Source organism: Salvia hispanica, chromosome 5, assembly GCF_023119035.1.
Source record: "Salvia hispanica cultivar TCC Black 2014 chromosome 5, UniMelb_Shisp_WGS_1.0, whole genome shotgun sequence".
In the NCBI taxonomy this organism is placed as follows: domain Eukaryota; kingdom Viridiplantae; phylum Streptophyta; class Magnoliopsida; order Lamiales; family Lamiaceae; genus Salvia; species Salvia hispanica.
Window position 1 is genome coordinate 20,900,217 of NC_062969.1, and position 19,641 is coordinate 20,919,857.

The following is a 19,641-nucleotide window of genomic DNA, read 5'->3' on the forward strand; positions in this document are numbered from 1 at the left end:
TTTATTAATAATTAAAAGATGATCGATAACATGATAAGAACTTTAAAATTACGAAGTAACATATAACAAAACAAAAAAATCTGATACACAATAATGTACAAACAATAGCATTTTGATGAAATCCTTTATTAATACCATTTGATCAATATAATAAATGACTTGAAGGATAGTATTAAAATTGAATAAATCAATACAATTTGGGCTCAACATTAATGATTTCGATGGCAATAATATAAAGAATTCACTCCTTTTTACCTACCAATCAATAAAAGCAACGATCACTGCAACTACACAAAATCAATTACTCAATTTCATCTTCTCCCAAACCAACTCAGTTTGCTAAACCTTCTCTTTGTCGAGAACAGCTAGAAAACAATGGCTAAATCAACAATGAATGTATCCTTATTGACTCGACTTATTTTAACACAAGTGATACCCGCAAGTGTACATGGCTAGTGTAGCAATTAGCAAGCAAGAGTATTATATCCCACAAAGACAAATTTGTACCAACTTAACTACCACGAACAAATGTTAACTACTATCTAAATAATCGGGAAAAGTTTGGTTTGTTCTAACATTACTGAAAACATATAAAAAGCAAATAAACAAATGAAAACAAGTAAACACGAAGGGAAAAGATAACATGGAGAAAATTGTAGAACTCAAGGATCCGATGCATAATTCCGAGCTCTTATCCAATCAAATTGTCTTACCTTTTGATTTCTCTAGAGTTATTAAGTCGACCAAAATTATAGATTAAACCCCCTCCCGAGGTGAGAAACCTGTAGATTAGGTGCTAGGATTGAAGTCCCCTTTTAATCCTAAACCCTTAACTCCCAAAAGCTCGATAAGATCAGAGACCTCACTCAAAACCTCTACTCTCCCGAGTTCTATTGTACTCCCTCCGTCCGCTAATAGAAGTCCCACTTCTTTCCGGCACGGGTTTTAAGAAATGTTAAGAAAAGTGGGTGGAAGAAAGTTAGTGGAATATGGGTCCCACTTATTTATATTAGTTTTAAATGATATGTGAGTGAAATGAGTTGGTGGAATGTGAGACCTTTTTACTATTTATAGTAATTATGAACCGGGACTCCTATTCGCGGACGGACCAAAATGGAAAAACGAGACTCCTATTCGTGGACGGAGGGAGTATTAAGGTATTTATTCTTATTTCCAAATTAATTATTTCATCTCCCGATTAATCCAATTAATCCTACACAATCAAGTGCTGATCAAGCAATTGAAAGGAATAAAACCAAGAATAATCAAATAACTGCAAGAGTGAGGTAAGTACAAAATTAATTGGATAAAAACTATTAAATTAGTGCATCATCACCAAGAATTCTACAAAAAGTGTTTAGCTACTCATGTTCTTCATAAAAACCATGTTCGAAACAAAAGATTCTATGAAATACATGGAGAAAAGATTAAGATACTCCTGTGAGAATGAATCTATGGAGGCAACTTTAATCTTCTGAATGGAAATCTTCAATCTTCAATTCTCTCTCTCAAAGGTGTTCTTGGGGGTGTGTGAGTGTTGGCGCGGTAGGTGTAGAATATGTGAACCCTGGGTGTTTTTCCCTTGAACCCCCATAAAAAATCGTATTTTTGGCAAAAGAATACGCCAACGCAAAAGAATACCCGGCAGGGTGGTATTATAAAGGGTAAAAATCACCCGGTCGGGTGGTATTATAAAGGGTAAAAATCACCATGCCGGGTGATGATTTTCGACCAGTTTCTGACGCTTTCAGTGCATAATCATTATACCCGGTCGAGTGCATTTACGGGGTAATAATTCACCCAGCCGCGTGAAAGTTTCTGGACAACGCAGTGTTCCTATAACGGTCATAACTTCTTCTACTAATCTCCGACTGAGGCGTGCGAGATACCTACGCGAAGCTCTTTCAAAGACGAAGAGATTGATATGCATTAGGGTCTGATTGAACTTCAAAATCTCCAGTAAAAATTGTCTCAAACCAAGGTTGCTGCACATCCACATATTTTATACCTTTTTCTACACATTCTTAACAAAATGGACAACATACCAACATAATAGAAAAGTAGATATAAACACGCCCAATAATAGACAAAATATGATCAAATTCATACAAAACCACCCTCTAAAATCATGTAAAATCCAAGTATGTCACTTATATGATGAGATTCCAGAATTCTTCACAGTATTTTCCCAATACGGCAATAAAAAATGGTACTGTATTTGTTAATCATCAATAATATGCTAAGAAAGATCTTTTGAGATAGAATGTCATTTTTATTTCAATTTGTTTTGTACTCTTAATTTTTTTTTTCAAATAAATTCCTTGTATAATCTGGATGCACAAAGTATAATTACTTTTATGTTGAATGATAAAACAGATCTTTCCAAGAAGCTTTCAAAGATAATTTGGACACAAGATTGGACCAACATGCACTTTAGAAGATAGATTCAGCAAATCTTGGGAGACAAAAGTCACATCAACTTCAACGGGAAGAAGATTATGCTTGGATGATTGATGTGAGAAATTCAATTGCTAAAAAATAAGAATGATGTTTTTTGACCCGTAGGTCCCTTCGTATTTTGACTCATACGTCCCTTTATAATTTGACCCGTAGGTCTCTTTGTAAATTTTAAACACATGGCATGACCTCACATATCATTTTTATAATTAGCCCTTGCGCAATGCGCAGCTGACGACATCTAAAGTGATTAAATGAGTATGTAATCGTATACTCCCCATGTCTCACTATAGGAAGAGTTCATTTTGGGCATGGTATTCAAGAAATGATATTTATTGAATTAACTGGATAGAATAAAGTATAGGATAAGAAAAAAATAAGAAAGATAAAGAGAGAATAAAATAAGAAATAATAATCGTTTAAACTACGAAGTTTGGTCAAATTATGATTTATCCCATGTTACTACAAAACTCCGAATGAAACCAATGAAAATAGGCATTTAAATCCTGTCTAGCAAACATTATATCAACACAACGACACATAGCAAACATTATCACTTTGTAAAAATTTCTGCTTCCAAGATATAAGCACTTATTAGTTTTCTTCTCTGCCTCTACATCTCAAAATTTTCTTCCCAAGATATAAACACTTATTAACTAAAACCCATGAAAAAATTTGTAGTTAACAAATGTATACATAGGAATGTGATGAAATGCAAACTCTATATATTGTATAAATTCCAAACATTAATTTGAACCGTTAGAAAATATCAACAGATGACAAAATAACATTAATAAAAAATGTCAACACAGTGTCAACAGTCAACACTGTGTTGATATTATGATGACATTGTATTGCTTTGTATTGACATCAAAATCTTGAAATTATGCAATGTGTTAACATTGTGTTGAAAAATTTGGAGTTTGTACAATATATAAGTTTACATTTTATCACTACCCTGTGTACGTAATCGTATACTTCGTGCAAGATATAATTAAGGAGTTTATTTTAGGTAAAATATTAAAGAATAGATATTTATTGAGTTAAATGAATAAAATATAATAATCCAAAAAAGGAGAAAATAAGATATTTAGAGGAAAAAGAAAATTATAAGAATAACTAATCTGCGAAATATATTATAAACTTGTATTTGGGTCATTAATAGGAATTTAAGCTACAGTGTTAAATCGAACGTTGAGTGCGTGAATAAAATTAAAATAAAAATTTTATTAAATTTTCGAAGTCAAATCCTGTGCAATACAATTAATCACAAGATGGACTATACTAATCAAAACAAAAAAAATTTATACTGAACGCCGGGTTATTAGTTTAATTATGTGGGCCACCCAGCCACATTGCTCACCTAGTTTCATTTCATGACAAAAAGAAATCAAAGAAGATGAACACTACGGAGATTTCCTGTTATAACTAGGATTTAATCTTTATATTGCTTATATAAGAATTTATACTCTCATTAACTTGCAACTGAAAACTATATAGTAAAATTTTTGGTTTAGCATCACCCCGAAATATAAATACACATCACATAAAACTATGTAAACAATTCATTTCTTTATTTCATGATTTTATATTTGTGATTATACGTCTCTATTTCCCAACAACTTACTCGCTAAGATCATCTCCAACCATTCCACTAAACTAAAATCCATTTTAGTGTAAATCTCACACTAAATATTGATTTTACTCCAACCATTTACACTAAACTTAAACTTAAAAGAATATTCTCTATATTACGCCTTTTTTATTTACAAAATTTGAAAAACTTTTAGGTTTTAGTTTAGTGTAAACCTAAAGATAGGTATTTTTTTTTTCTCAAAAACCAAAAATAATATTGGTTTTTGAGTACTATTAGAGCTAAATACCTATCTCATTTTAGGTTTTAGTGTATCAATGGAGATGGTCTAACAATCGCGAAAATAGGGCAGATGTGGCAATGTGGGGTTTTAAATTATGAGAAATAGAGTATTAACTGATGACGAAGTATTTTTGGGAGCCAAATATATCAAATAGTATGTATACATGAGTTAGTTATATTTGTAGTATGGATTTTAGTCGAGCATTAATTTAGAAAAACAATTGAACAACAAAAAATAGTATGAAGTCTGTGTTTAATATCTGGTGATTTATAACAAGATTCGTTTAATTCCTCTTTGTTGAATGTAGTTAACTATACCGCACCATCATCCTTCCCTTGTGTATAAGAATCGCATTTTCAAAAAATAAAAAAACAAATCATCTACATTGTTTTCTAGGAAAATTTTGAGCAGAAAGCAACTTGTCAAGTAGAATCTTGAACCTCCTGGAACCAGATCCGGGGCTTAAAAGCCCATAATTCTCCCCGTGCAGCATGGAGCATTGGGTTCCGTCTTGAAGACACCATGCACCGAGGGAGAACTGGCGGCTGGCCCTCTTGAGAAGGTGGCGGTCAATCTTGTTGAGAACGGGATCGTTCTTCTTAAACTTGCGAGCAAAGGGTCTGTTGCTGAGGACCATTTTCCTGTAATCTTTAAGACCAAGGGACCTAGGGTGCTGCTTGGGAGGAATATCCCATGAAATGTAATGAAGGTCGTGGTTGACGGTGGTGTTCCTGAATTCCTCAGAGTTGCATAGCAATGTCTGGAAGTAGCCCTCCGGAGAGGACACGAAGTTAGAGTAGTAGAGGAGAAGGCTTCGTGGGAGATTGTCCCAACCTGCTATGCAGTATTCTGAGAAGGATCTCGATAGGATTGTCCATGCTGACCCTACGCATATATATAGAGAGAATGATGGGAGATTGATCCAAATGCACTGCTATATCCACCACTAATAATTTGTCACCATTTGACCCGACATGAATTTTAAGAAATATAATAGAAAATAGGTTGAAAAAGTTAGTGACATGTGTGTCCTACTTTTATATATTTTATACTCCTCAATCCCATTATATGTGGGACATTTCTTTTAGGTATAAGTTTTTAGAAGTGAAATAAAGTAGAGAGAAAAAATAGGAGAGAAGAGAAAGTAAGAGAGAGATAGAGTGTTACTATTGCCATAAAAGGAAATGTGAGACGACCTAAAAAGGAATATGCTTCACTTATAATGGGACGGAGAGAGCAATAAAATGTGAGTGGAAATGAGTTGGTAGAATGTGGGGAAAGATGATAAAATTTTAAGAACGGATGAAAATAGAAATAAATAATAAATTTTCAAAACCCAGGGAGCACGAAATTCATTTTATGTCCTGTATTTGATGTGTAAATATGCTCAATAACTTATACAAACAGTCTAGTGGGCGGTAGAATAATGATTTCATAATTAAATAAAATGATTTAGAGACGTGGACATATCATGCAATTAAAAAGACCAATTTAGGTGAACAGAATTAAAAAGAATAAAAAACAAACATAACTGCTGGGTTGAGATTTGGTAGGGAAATTAATATTTTCCTCCATTACATTAAAAAATATAAATAGAAAGGTAACGTCTGAGGTCAATAGTCTAGGATTCGTGTTTGAACGTGTAAATAATAAAGAAAAATAGTTAAATAGTGATGGAGTAGGGTGCAGAAATGATAAAGTAAAAATAAAACAAAAAAGATTTTCATAAATGTTATATATTCTCTCTGTTTTTTTAGTAGTGAAGTCATTTGTCATTTTGGTATGTTACATGATAGTGGAGTCATTTTTCTTTTAATAAAAGTCAACACATTTCTTTCACTTACTTTACTCTTTTTTTACTTTATTCTCTATTCATCTATATACTTTTTTCATTTTCTACTTTATTATTACTTTATTTAACTCATTTAGAACATTTTTTCTTAAATTACGTGCTGAAAAGTAACGCATCCACTACAATGAAACGAAAGGAGTACTATTTTTATGGAACGAATAAAAAAGAAATTGAGCATATCTATAGCATGTGATAGAGGAAGTAATATTGGCGGTCACTATATATGGTGATAATATAAGTTAGGTGTAATGTACTAAGTTATAATCCCATTATTCTAGACTTGATAACGATGGTCATTATATATGGTGATAATATAAGTTAGGTAATCCCATTATTCAAGACTTGATAACAATGAAAGTAACCGCTTGATTTGCTTTATATTAACTAAACTTAATCAGCACCAAACTATTTGACTTTCCTACATATTTGCCATTGCCACAAGCCAAAGTTAACAACCGATCGCATTCAAATATCCCTTCACTTTTAAATTCATAAGTCGGTCATTAACTCCAATTATTATACCCACTCCAAGTATTTGTCTCTTCCCCTATGTCTGTTTTCTGATAAAGTTCCAACATTAAATAATCCATACACGCCTTTACAAACTTACAATCTTCATACTATATGATTTGGACGTACTACTACATATTCCAATAAAGCTATAAATCTGAAATTAATATAGTACTATAATACAAAATTATTCGATGCAAAACAAAATACTACTCCACAACTAATATTCACTTTTTAATATACTACTAGTATTTTGGGTGGCCAACGTTTAATGTTTTTACTATGCATGTGTAGATGTGGGTATAATAAGACTATAAGTCATGTGATGGGGTAGTGGAACATGTACTTTATTAATAATTTTATAGGACAATGTTCTGGAATCTCACATGTGGTGTATGCTGGAACCCTCTAATATTACTCCTAATATTGTGAGCCACAAAATATATGACCCTTTTTTTTAAGCCACAAAATATTTATATACTATCGAAATTGAGGAAGGAGAACATATTTACCAGTATAAAGTTTGAAAGCAGTCGGCAGACTTCTTTGTTTAATTGCCCACCAGATCTCAGATTTATTTGCACTGTACAAACCCGGGTCTATTATAATCGGTTTCCCTCTTTTATTCCTGCATTTCAATCAAATAAAATTTTTAAAAAAATTTAATTTATTTTTTAAAGTATTGATACTTACAGTTTCCAACCCAAGTGGCTAGTGTGCTGAACAAAGTTGAGATGTTTAGGCAAGTTTGAGAAAGTGTGAATCAGATCTGCATTACGGAAAATAATGAATAAGACAATTTTGTTGTTGGCATAATTAAAAAGAGCAGTGCAGTGCAGTGCACTCACCATACCATCTTGAGTGAGCAAAGGGTAATCAGAGGCGCTGAGATTGATAAACCAATCCCATTTGGCAGTCCTGAGAAGCATAGCCATAGCGTGGAGAGTTGTAGCGAGCATGGTGGGGCCTCTGTATGTTACCAAATTGGGCTTGTTGACGATCCACACATTCCCAACTTGGGCAAATACAGCATTGCTGGAGACGAACCGGGCGATCTCTCGGTGGTCGTCGGCTGGGGCAGAGGCGTCTAGGTGGATCAAGTAGTGGTTGGCCGGGTGGTAGAGGGCGAGCATGAGGCGCTTCAGCTTCATTGTGTCGCCCGAGGAGGCCGAGATCAGGTAGGCGAAGGTGGCCTTGTAGGGATTGATTTTGGGGTGGATGAAAGTGGTTGTTGGTTTCAAGATGGCGATGGGCTGTGTTGTCTTTGTGGGGATGTAGATGAGAGAGAACAACAAGAGAGTGGTTAGGATGAATAACAAGGTCAAGAGCTTCTTCATGTCTGGGTTAATTTTTATTAGGGATTGGGAAGATGTGGTGTTTGTTATTATGGTGGTGGATGAAGAGGGATGGGGAGATTTAAGTATTCTTTACAACTGTATTGAGAAAGCAAGAGTGTAGAAAAAGAAGGGGACTGCCAAACTCCAAAGCTGAAGTTTCAACCGTCACTTTGTTTATTATGCTTCTTTTCTTTCTACTTTATTCAAGGTTGGTTGGTGTAACTTAAATTTTGAAGTGTATCCAACATATATCACTCAATTATGTAGAGTTTGCACATGACCAAGATTTGTACACATGTTTTCTCTTGTGCTAATGTATTATGCTTGATTAATTTGAAAATCATTATTTTTATCTTTCACTACCAAAATAAGGTGTTCCTAACACATATTTCCGAGCACCAATGTGTGCTCGGAATTTTCCTAGCACTTTTCCGAGTACACAAGCCTGTTGTCGGAATATTGAAAAAGATATGCACAATCCGAGCACGGTCAACATACTAGGAATACCTATTACAAATTGCGAGCATATTTCCTAGCAGCGTTAGAATGTGCTAGGAAATTTCCGAGCAACTACTATGTGCTCGGAATTAGTGTGACAACGTTTATACAAGGAATACTTCCACCAACGTTTTATCGAGCACAAATTGAATGCGCTCGGAAAAAGTAAAGTCCTAGCACAAATTGACTATGCTCGGAAAAATTTTCCTAGCACTTAAGGTGCTTGGAAATTTCTAGCACAACTTGACTGTGCTCGATAATATTCCTAGCAGTGCTCGGAAAATTCCTAGCACAAATTACCTGTGCTCGAAAATATTTCCTAGCACTTGGAAGGTGCTGGAAAAACAAGGATATTATTTTCAAACCAGATCTGGATCTGGCTTCTATCATTTTACTTCTTCCATTTTCTCTACAGCTCGTTTCTTCGGTTGTTCCTACATATTTTCAGTCTCACCCTGTTATTTCTTCGAATTATAGTAGTCTCTTTGCCCGTTGCCATCTCTCCTTATTATCTTTTTGTTATCTAAAGATATAATTTATATTTATTAGTTACTCTGTCTAACTTTTATGTTAAATAATCTAAAATATTGTTATATCTGTTTTAATCTATATTAATTTATGCTATAGGATAGTAAAATGGATAGATTACTTTAATTTATTTTTGGATCTGATGACTAATATACAATGGACTTACCCGTGAAAATGATAGATTTGCTAACTTAAGAATTTTAATAACTTGAAACAATATTTTTGCTCAAGTAATATTTTGATGATCAATAGTATAATTTTTATTTGCTAATTATTTTCTCTAAACTCTTTGTTAATTTATTGAAAGTATTATTTTTTTATTTTGATTTCATACTACAGGATAGTAAAATGGATAAAATTATGGAACGAGAATGGATGTATGAGAGAAAGCATCCCACCAGAGAATTCAATCGTGATTTTATCGATGGGTTAGATATGTTTATGAATTTTGCTATGTCATTTCCCTCCAAAATGGATGGTTCGAAAATTAGATGTCCATGTAAACTTTGTGATAATAGCAAATTTTTGTCTTCTGATACGATGAAAGAGCACCTTGTGAGAAGGGGGATTACTCCAAATTACTATAATTGGAGATTTCATTGCGATGTAGAAGCGTCATCTGGTTCAATATTTATACATAGTGATATAGCATGGGCATACAACATGAGAAGCAGATTATTAGTAGTACAAGTTTGCTTAAAATATACTCCATTAAGGGAAATATTTATACATAGTGATAGGGTTATTAGTAACAGTGTTTCCATGTGCAACTATTGCCAAGTGTATTTTTAAGAGGAGGGTTATAGTCTACATCAACATGGATATTACTTAGACCATTGCTTGAACTACAGAAATTGCTTTAAGAAAAAAAACCTGTGAACCATTGAGTAAGCCTTTACGCCACAAATTTTAAATTGAGTTCTAAAACTCAAACGTTAAAATTAAGTTACTAGCATGTGTATCACCAACCACATTTTCCATCTAATTCCTTACTCTTCTCTCAAATTTCCATGTTATAACATCCGCTCTATAGCCCATCCCTGAGGGACGATATCGGGGAAGATGCGGTGCAAGGGCCGTGGCAATTGAAAGTTGCTCCCGCTCAAGGACAAAAGTCAACCTTGCTAGCCCCTTGTCTTCCCCTGCTCGTCCAATTACAATGTGAAATGATGTCTACTCATCGGGAGTGCCAGTGGACAACATTCATTAAATTTTTTATTATTCTCAAAAATAATTACTCCCTCCGTCCCAATAAATATGAAACATTTGGTTTCCGGCACAAGATTTTATGCAAGTGTTGTTTTGTGAGTTAATGAAGAGAGAGTAAAGTAAGAGCGAGAGAAAAGTAGAGAGAGTGATGTTTCCATTTTAGGAAACGTTTCATTTTTAGTGGGACAACCCAAAAAGGAAAACGTTGCATTTTTAATGGGACAGAGGGAGTATTAGTTAAATATTTTAAATTTTGCCTTTAGGAAGTTGTGTTTGATTGATTTTTGCCATTTTTTAATTATCACATCCCCTCAAATAAATACCCACATTTTCCCACATCATTTTAACACCATTCCTCAATCCAATCCTTCTTCATTTTTTCTCAATTTTCCCTCTTTCATCCGTATTTCTCTCAACCCTCTTCCAAATTATAAATGCATACTTTGGTGATGACAATATCAGTTCAAACAACGAGAGTGTAAAATCACATTATTTCGGTGAATCAATCATCATCCAAATGCGTTGTAGGCGGTTCCAACACTCTGCAATTGTGTGATTCCCTACTTCATTGTGCAAGTCAAAAACCTGCAAAGAATCCGTCCCACTGTCCTATGTTATCACAAGCCTATCACAAATAGTTTTGGCCAATGGATGTTGTGAAACATTAGGCACCGAGGATGACTATACGTTTCGAATGAGCAAAGTGAATGTTGGAATCGTGTTTGGTCAATAGACTTTGACTAATATAAATGTGACGAGACATTTAGTTTTGTAAAATTAAATGCAATAGCAACGATATACTTTTGGAGTAGATGTCTGTGGTATATTCATTTTCTCTAAATCGATTCCCGGTGAGTGAGAAATTATGAATTAAAGTTTGTCACAATGGTGAGCTATAAAGAAGCTAAGAGATAAAACCAAGGGATTAATTAAAAGAGTTAATTATCCCACATTGGTGGAGAAAATCTTATTAAAACATTGATTTAATAAGATGAATTATTACATGTAATAATTATAGTGGACCCAAGTGCACAACGGGTGATTTTTAAGGTTTTTCCTTTTTGGGCGCGAACAACAAGGGTGAAACCGGATCTTTTGGGGGCAACACGCCAACCAAGAATACCAGGCGATTCGCCCCAAAAAAAGGACTCATCGACTCGGGTTTAAAATTATGTTATTTTTCAAATTTATTGTTTTGTTTTTAACCCGTTTAAAAATTGTTACCCTTTGCTTTTTATTTTTTTGTATTACCCCGCCAGTGTAGAAAAAACCCAAAAATTTGGGGGACGAGATATAACTTGGGTTTTGAGGGGAAATTTTGGGGCCCTTTAACCCAAACCAAACCTTTCAAACTTTAATCAAACTTTTCCCCAGAGTTACCCTTTTAAACCCCCGCGGGCCCCCAATTCCCCCACCACCACCGCCCCCATCTCCTCCACCATAACACGACCGATCTCACGATGACCCCTCCCCGGTTTCACTTCTTCATCAACACTTAGGGGGTTTTCAACCCCTTTAGGCCCATGGGATCTTCCTCCAGGGGGCTTGGGTTCCTTTTTAGGGGTTCTTCCCCGACCCTTTTAATGGATCGAGGGGGGGGCCTTTAACACCACCGCCCCTTGGGTCCGAACATATGGGGCTCATGCCCAAAGAAGGGTGGGGTCACCCCCCAACCATGTTGTCCCCTTCGGGGGCAAAATTAGTTCTTTAATGGACCAAGTGGGGCACCATTAACCTAAATGATGCCACCGCCGAGAACCACAAGTTTGGGGGATTCACAATGGGGGACCAAAAGATGTTTTTTAAGAAATTAAGGGAGCTTAAGGTGTGTATGGGGGGGTAGAAGGAACTTCCCCGATCCGGATTCCCAAACCCGGGGCGGAAACTAACAATCCGGTTACCCCGGGACAAAAAACACTTCCCTTTTTTTCAAAACCCCCCAACACAGAAGGAGATCAATCCCCGGGTAAAAGGTAAGAAACATGCTAAAAAACCCGAAATATTTTTTTTCCCAATTTTTTGGGTAGATTTAAACCGATTGAAATGAAATGTCATCCCAACCGATCTAGGCGAGATAATAGAAAGCATAATAATACCAAACACTGTGAAATTACCTGACGAACGCTCAAACAACCTAGATAGAGGGAATTCAAAAAGTGGGGGAAATTTTCCCCAAAAAGATAGTACATTAAAAGTCAAAAAATTTAAAAACTAAAGGACTAACTAACAACGACATCATCTTCTAACTTTTATCCCCAAATTTCAGAAGAAAAACAGCAAAGCAAAGATCAAAACATGGCAAATGATATCAAACCGATTAATGCAATCAACTACCGAAACTAAAGCAGATCTACGATTACTATACGAGGTAAACAAGTAAACAAAATTTAAACATCACAACCATACAAGCAACCAACGTTTCCAAAACCTTTTGGACGCTTATCCACCCCTTGGATCCAAGGCATCCACAACAAACAAACACAATTTCCATCTCCCGATCTTCACAAATTACCCGCATTCAACCGATCAACTACAAATTCCATTATTCTACTTGACAACATTGGGCTCGCCAACTTCCTCACGGAGAACGAGCCGCCCGCGCCAAGTGATCAAGAGACGAGACTCGAGATCTTGGCGGACTATGAACAATGGCGTAAAGGAGACTGTCTTTGTAAAAATTTCATTCTAAGTGCTTTAGATGATAGCTTGTACAATGTATACTTCGTTGTAATCACATCCAAAGAGATATGGGAAAGTCTAGAGAAAAAAGTACAGTATCGATAATGCTGTAGGTACTGAACATGTTGTAGTATCCAAATTTAAGGACTACAAAATGGTCGACTCTAGACCGGTCATGGAACAAGTTCAAGAGTTCCAAATGATCATATACGGACTCGTGGGTGAAGGGATGATTTTGCCCGACAACTTTATACGGTGCATACTCATCGAGAAGCTTCCTCCTAGTTGGAAGGACTTCAAGCACTATCTCAACCACAAGCAAAAGAAGATGAGTTTTCAAGATTTGATCATGAAACTGCGCATCGAGGCCGACGTGCGCAAAATTGATCAAAAGGCTAAAGGTCCATTTGAGGCCAAAGCCAACTTGTTGAAGCGGGGCGGTCCCTCCAACAAATGCCCTCGCCCAAATAAGAAGTTTGAAGGCGAATGCTCCAAGTGTGGCAAAATTGGGCACTTTGCCAAAGACTGCCGAAGCAAGAAGAAGAAGCCGACAACCCACGTCGTTGAGAAGGAGTTAAAGGACTGGTATGAAGATGACCTCGTGGCCGTGGTCACTGAAGAGGTTAACCTTGTGGATAACAAGGGTGGCTGGTACATCGACACCGGCGCTACTGCTCATGTCTGCTTCGATAGAAGCAAGCTTGTCTCCTACACTGCTGTTGAAGGAAGGAAGATCAACATGGGGAATCAAGCATCCTCCGAAGTCGTTGGCATCGGAAATGTGATCCTCATGATGACGTCTGGCATCACGATTACGCTGAAGGATGTGCTGCATGTCCCGGACTTCCGCAAGAACCTAGTGTCAGGATCAATACTAGTTAATAAGGGTTTTAAACTTGTATTTGAGTCCGATAGGTTTGCTTTGTATAAGTTTAGGAAGTCCCTCGGAAAAGGTTATGTAACCGATGGACTTTTTAAGCTTAGTGTGACAACTTGTAGTGCCACGAAGACATTGGCTAATAATAATAAAGCATCTACTTCCTCTTATTTGACCGACTCTTCAAATTTATGGTATTGTAGATTGGGACATGTAAATTCAAAAGCCGTGAAAAGATTAGTAAATTTAGATTTACTAAAGACAATTGAAGTGGATACCCAAAGCAAATGTGAAATATGTCTTGAAGCTAAAATAACTAAGTTACCGTTTCATGGATGATTGCACGAGATATTGCTACATTTATCTTTTAAGACTTAAAGATTAAGCAATAGAAGCGTTCAAAAATTATAAGAATAAGGTTGAGGATCAACTTGGTTGTAAAATCAAAGCGATTCGAAGTGATAGAGGAGGCGAGTATGTACTCCGTTTGAGGAGTTATGCAACGCAAGTGGTATAATTCATCAAACAACAGCTCCATATTCACCACAATCTAATGGTGTAGCAGAACAAAAATCGAACTCTAAAAGAGATGATGAATGCGTTGCTACTAAGTTCATGATTGCCACATAACATGTGGGGGGAGGCTATCTTGACAACCAACTATATCCTAAACAAAATTCCACTCAAAGGAAAAGACATTACTCCTTATGAGTTGTGGAAAGGAAGGAAACCATCCTACAAATACCTCAAAGTGTGGGGGTGTTTGGCGAAAGTGATGGTTCCCCCGCCCAAAGAAGTCACAATTGGACCTAAAACGGTTGATTGTATCTTCATTGGATATGCACTTAACAGTAGTGCATATAGATTTGTTGTTCACAAGTCTGAAATATCGACTATTACAGTAGGAACAACAATCGAGTCAAGCAATGCCGCATTTCTCGAAAATAAATTTCCTTGAAAGGACAAAGAAGAAGTCCCAATCAGTTCTGAGACAAGAATTGAAGATGAGGCCACTAGTTCTAAAACAGTGGATGAAGCCACTAGTTCTACATCAGTGGATGAAGAGCCTAAATCGCGCAAGCGAGTGAGGCCTGATCCAAGTGATGCAGTACTAAGACGTGGTAGTAGGGTCAGAACACCAAAAACATTTGGTCCTGACTACATTGCTTTTATGTTGGATGAAGAGCCAACGTCAATAAAAGCAGCCTTCGATGGCCCAGATGGGTTATATTGGAGAGAAGTTGTTCATGAGATTCAAAAAGCCTTGAGAAACATCAAATTAAAAGGTACTTTGTCGTGGAATTTTTTAAATGCGAAGCATGTTTTTGTTCAATTATCTGAGATGAGTGATTATGTGAAAATATTAAATGGTCCGAACAATTCTCCTGTGTGGACCCCCGATTTTGATCTTTTTAGATCCCCATTGTTACTTTGTGGTGCAATATTCTTGCTTTGCCTGTTCATTTATTTGAGGAGTCTGCCTTGATTGCTATTGGGAATTTACTTGGTCATGCTTTGTAAGTGGATCAGGCACAATCACTAGGTCGCGGGTTTCTTTTGCCCGTATTTGTGTTGAGGTGGATATCACTCAGCCTATCCCTGAGGAGATCACTTTAGAGGGTCATACTGAAGATTAAATGGGAAAAGATCCCTTTGTATTGCCGAGAGTGTCAGCATGCGGGGCACAGTGCAGGCAACTGCTATGCTTTTGGCAAGCGTCCAATGCCTCCCAAAAAGGACTTCCTTCAGGGGACGCCTATGCAGCCTGGCCCACCCCATCATGGGAGGGGGGGATCAGCCCCCAACGAGGCAGGAGACGAGTGGTCGGCATCTGGAAACCGTTCACATCAGGAGAAACGGTTGGTACACCGTTGGCGTCCAAGAAATTAGGGAACCACACACTAGGAAATCGGGAGGTCACAAACAGATTCCTAAGACACGGCACCCAGAGAGCCTGCAGGTACAGAGGCCAGACGTACGTATCCTCTAGAGGGAGACTGTTCACCTAGAGCACGACCTGAAGGCCGCGGGACACTTCTCTGAGGCTGGGCCTTCGGGAACAGCCATGGTAGGGACCCATGACAATGAGGATGATGGATTCATCGTGCCTACAAAGAAGAAGAAGAAGAAGAAGAAGAAGAAGAAGAAGAAGAAGAAGAAGAAGAAGAAGAAGAATAAGAACACTCGCAGTGCAGCGAGCCGGGCCAAGCAGAGGGCGAGGCGAAGACTGAAGAAGAACCAGTTGATCTGGATTCCGACTGAGGTGCAGTGAGAGGGGGGTGGAGGGCACGGCTCCGATGCCCAGAATTCGACATTAGAGAGTGATAGCGGAGCTAGATCGCTCGCTCCATCGTACATGCCCCGACATGTGAATGAGTCTTTGGCCATTTTTGTGGTGGATAGCAACATGTTTGGAGCACTAGAGGATGTCCCGTCTGAGGACGAGGAGGAGCGTCTCGTTACAGAGTTTAAGGACACTTTGATGGCTGAGGCTTCAACTTCACGCACTAGATTGCTAGAGCTTGAGGCCCACGGCACGGGACACACTTTCCCTCTTTCTGAGGGTAAATTGAAGAAGGCGAAGCTCGGGGCTTCGGGGCCTCACTGATTCCCTGATGTCTAGTCATTTCGTGATTTGGAATGCCCAGGGCATCGCGAATTCTCGTACCCAGAGCACTCTGAAGAACATGATTGATATGTACAGTGTGATGTTTGCATCTGTGTTAGTGCCTCAGACCGATCCTCGACCTTTTTTCTACAGTAGGCGGTTTTGCCTTCAGTTTGGGTGTGTGAATCCTAGTGGTAAGATTTGGATTTTTGCACATAGAGATTGGCAGATTGAGGTGGTTGATGACTTGGATCAGGTCCTTCATGTGAGAGTTACGGCTGCTATCTTACGATTGTGTATGCCAAGTGCACAAGGATGGGTAGATATAGCTTGTGGGACAAGATGGAATAGATCTCCCTGTTAACAGACGGATCACCTTGGCTTGTTGGAGGTGACTTCAACATCTTCCTGACGGAGGATGAGAGGCAAGAGACACACGGTGAGATGATGGAATTTGCAGATGCGATTGCAGATTGTAAGCTCTTTGACCCTGGCTTCGATGGTCCTTATTTTACTTGGACACGCAATGGGGTCTGAGAGAGATTGGATTTTGCTTGGAGAGCATTGGACGACCGTTTTTGAAGCTACCCGAGTAAGGATTTTCTCAAGAGATGGAACAGACATCACGAGGAGATCGGGGGCAAGGGTTCTTCCCAGCCTCACATCGACATCGAGACTGGAACAACCCGAGCTTGATACCCTTAAATTTTGCCAGGGGGCTGACCGACTGGTTTTTGTGCCCCGATTGAAGGCCGAAAGGGGTTTTGGGCATCAGACGGGCTTTTTCCGATGGTTTGCCTTGTTTTTCCCGCGCGGGGCAATTAGGGGGGTGGCCCCACCAAGGAATTCTTCCCGGGTCCCCCTTGCCCGTAGCCGACGACGATCATTCCCCCCGCCGAGAAAACCCAAACCCCGAACTTACGAGAAGGCCGACCCCTTTGCAATGTGCCCAAACAAGATCATCACCATGATTTTGAGGCTGGGCCCCGCCGTTCCTGGCTAGCCCAACCGAGGGCCCTGGGTCGTTTTTTTGTGATAATGCCCTTTTTCCCGCGGGAAGGATCCACACACGGGTCGTTTTTAAAGAGGGTTTCGTCGTCTCAATGTCATTAGGGAACATGTGCATTGTTTTATTAGGTTGTCCCTTGACGAGGGAAAGATCAGCTTCTGGGATGACGTGTGGATCGGGGATCGCCCCCTTCAGACCTATTGTCAGCCTGGGACTGCTCTACCTCCCGACGAGGTTTCTTGCTTCTTGCATAATGGTAATTGGCGTGTTGATAAACTGCATGATTTTCTTGCTCTGTATGCTTTGCCTGCGCATGTTTTGGATGATATCAGGGCTGTGCCGATTGTGGTGGGCGGTAGGGATGTGATGCGATGGAGTCTGACCGGTGATGGCGAGTTCTCGACGGCCTCAGCCTGGGAGCTCATTCGGACGCAGACCACTAGACACTTCGACCTTCGGATGGTGTGGAATGCTGGGCTGACCCCATCTACCTCCGTGTTCATCTGGCGCCTCCTCCTTCAGAAGATTCCTGTTGATTGTCATGTGCAGGCTCGCGGTATCTCCCTTGCGTCCAAGTGTCTGTGTTGTGTCTCTTCTTCTTTTGTCGAGTCTTTTCAGCATTTGTTTGTGTCTATTCAGTCGGCAATGTCTGTTTGGGACTTAGTTGATGGCTGGTTCCTGATATACGCACACACATTCACACGTGCACTGATATTGCACATAGATTAGGTTTCTGGTGGAGGCCCTTCCATAGGGTTCCCACTTTGCACATCAGCTTCATTATTCCTTGCTTGGTCTACTGGTTCATTTGGACGGAGAGAAATAGCTGCAAGCACCGTAGCATTTCTTTTCGTGGCTCCCACATGATTTGGCAGGTGATACATCAGTTGCGGACTTTGGTGGCGGTGGGTGTGCTAGTCCCCCTTCATTGGCGCAGTTGCACCCCGACTGTCGATTTCATGCCTATGACTCCTCCTCGTCGGCGAGTTCTGAGGTCCTCAGTGTTCTTTGGCATCCACATGACGGTCCTTGGGTGAAGTTGGACACTGTTGGGGCCTTTTCTACCTCGACTGGACTGGCTGGTGGCCAGGGAGTGGTTCGTGGTTCAGACGGCTCTCTCTTGAGGGCCTTTTGCACGACCCTTGTAGCTGCGTCGGGCTTTGAGGTGGAGCTTCTTGCTCTTCTTTACGGCCTGGCGATGGCTATGGAATTCTCAGCACATGTTTGGATCGAGATGGATGCAGCAGTGGTCGTAGAGTTCACTTCAGGCAGGAGGGGAGCAGAAGAACGTGAGACACCACATGGCCCGCATCCATCCATTGCTCTCACAGCTGTAGACGCGCTTCTCTCACATTTATCTAGAGGGCAATCGAGCAGCGGATTTTCTAGCAGTTAGGGGGGTCCAAACCCCTGCCCTCACATTCTATGATGCAGATTCAACACCTCGACACTTGAAGGCACTTGTGAGGATGGACCAGTTGGGCTATCCGAACTTCAGATTCAGGTATCGAGATGAATGAGTTACACAATTGGTTTATGGTTTGGATATTTGATTTGTTTTCTTTGTATTTCCCTTGGGCTTGGCCATCTTTTGGCCACTACCCATGTTTTTATTTTTACGTCTTCACTTCTATCCTTAGATGGATGGTACCCGGTCTATGGGGCATCCTAGTTCCACCTTTAGTAGTTAGATGGATAGTACCCAACTTGTGCGGCATCCTGTTAGGTTAGTATACTGAAAAAGCATGTTTCGAGCAGGAATAAGCTCGAATAGAATCTTGCTTGTACACGGAAAACTCTACAGTCCACTTTTAACCCGATTCAGTATTATTCGAGCAGTTCGCACGAATAGAATCACTATTATTATTACATTGTGTTTGCTTGTGCATTTATAAGATGTTTTATAAACATTTAAATGCATAAGAAGTAAACAAAGTCTAAGTCTTTTACTTAGTAGACCGGTTGTGGGCGTTGTCCACGTTAAGGTAACACGGTCGGTTCTATGCAATGCTTTGCAAAAGAGAAAGAAGAATTTCATAACCTAGATAGGCTTTGACTACCTATCGGGAAAGGTTGCAATGTCAGTCCGATTATTTCTAAGCCTCACTGAGAAAATATGACATTGGTGTGGTATAACACTGAATTGGATCTAATAGCAAGACGCAAGACGAGTCTTTTTGCTATCTACTGAAAGACGAAG

General features: G+C 39.0%; 1 protein-coding gene across 1 annotated transcript; it reads right to left on the bottom strand.

The window, feature by feature from the left end:
- Nucleotides 1–4,569: 4,569 nt before the first annotated feature.
- On the bottom strand, nt 4,570–8,262 carry LOC125190906 (beta-glucuronosyltransferase GlcAT14A). The gene is made up of 4 exons (XM_048088327.1): nt 7,550–8,262; nt 7,390–7,465; nt 7,209–7,324; nt 4,570–5,219 (listed from the first exon to the last, which is right to left on the bottom strand). The coding sequence occupies exons 1-4, from the start codon at nt 8,031–8,033 to the stop codon at nt 4,711–4,713; spliced, it is 1,185 nt and encodes a 394-aa protein (XP_047944284.1). The 5' UTR covers nt 8,034–8,262; the 3' UTR covers nt 4,570–4,710.
- Between the last annotated feature and the right edge of the window lie 11,379 nt (nt 8,263–19,641).

Excerpts from the sequence above, each read along its gene's own strand:
- LOC125190906 (XM_048088327.1), bottom strand. The coding sequence starts at position 8,033 with ATGAAGAAGCTCTTGACCTTGTTATTCATCCTAACCACTCTCTTGTTG. Across the intron at positions 7,466-7,549 it reads CCCTTTGCTCACTCAAGATG|ATCTGATTCACACTTTCTCA; the intron begins GTATGGTGAGTG and ends TCCGTAATGCAG. Across the intron at positions 5,220-7,208 it reads TGCTTTCAAACTTTATACTG|GGTCAGCATGGACAATCCTA; the intron begins GTAAATATGTTC and ends ATATATGCGTAG.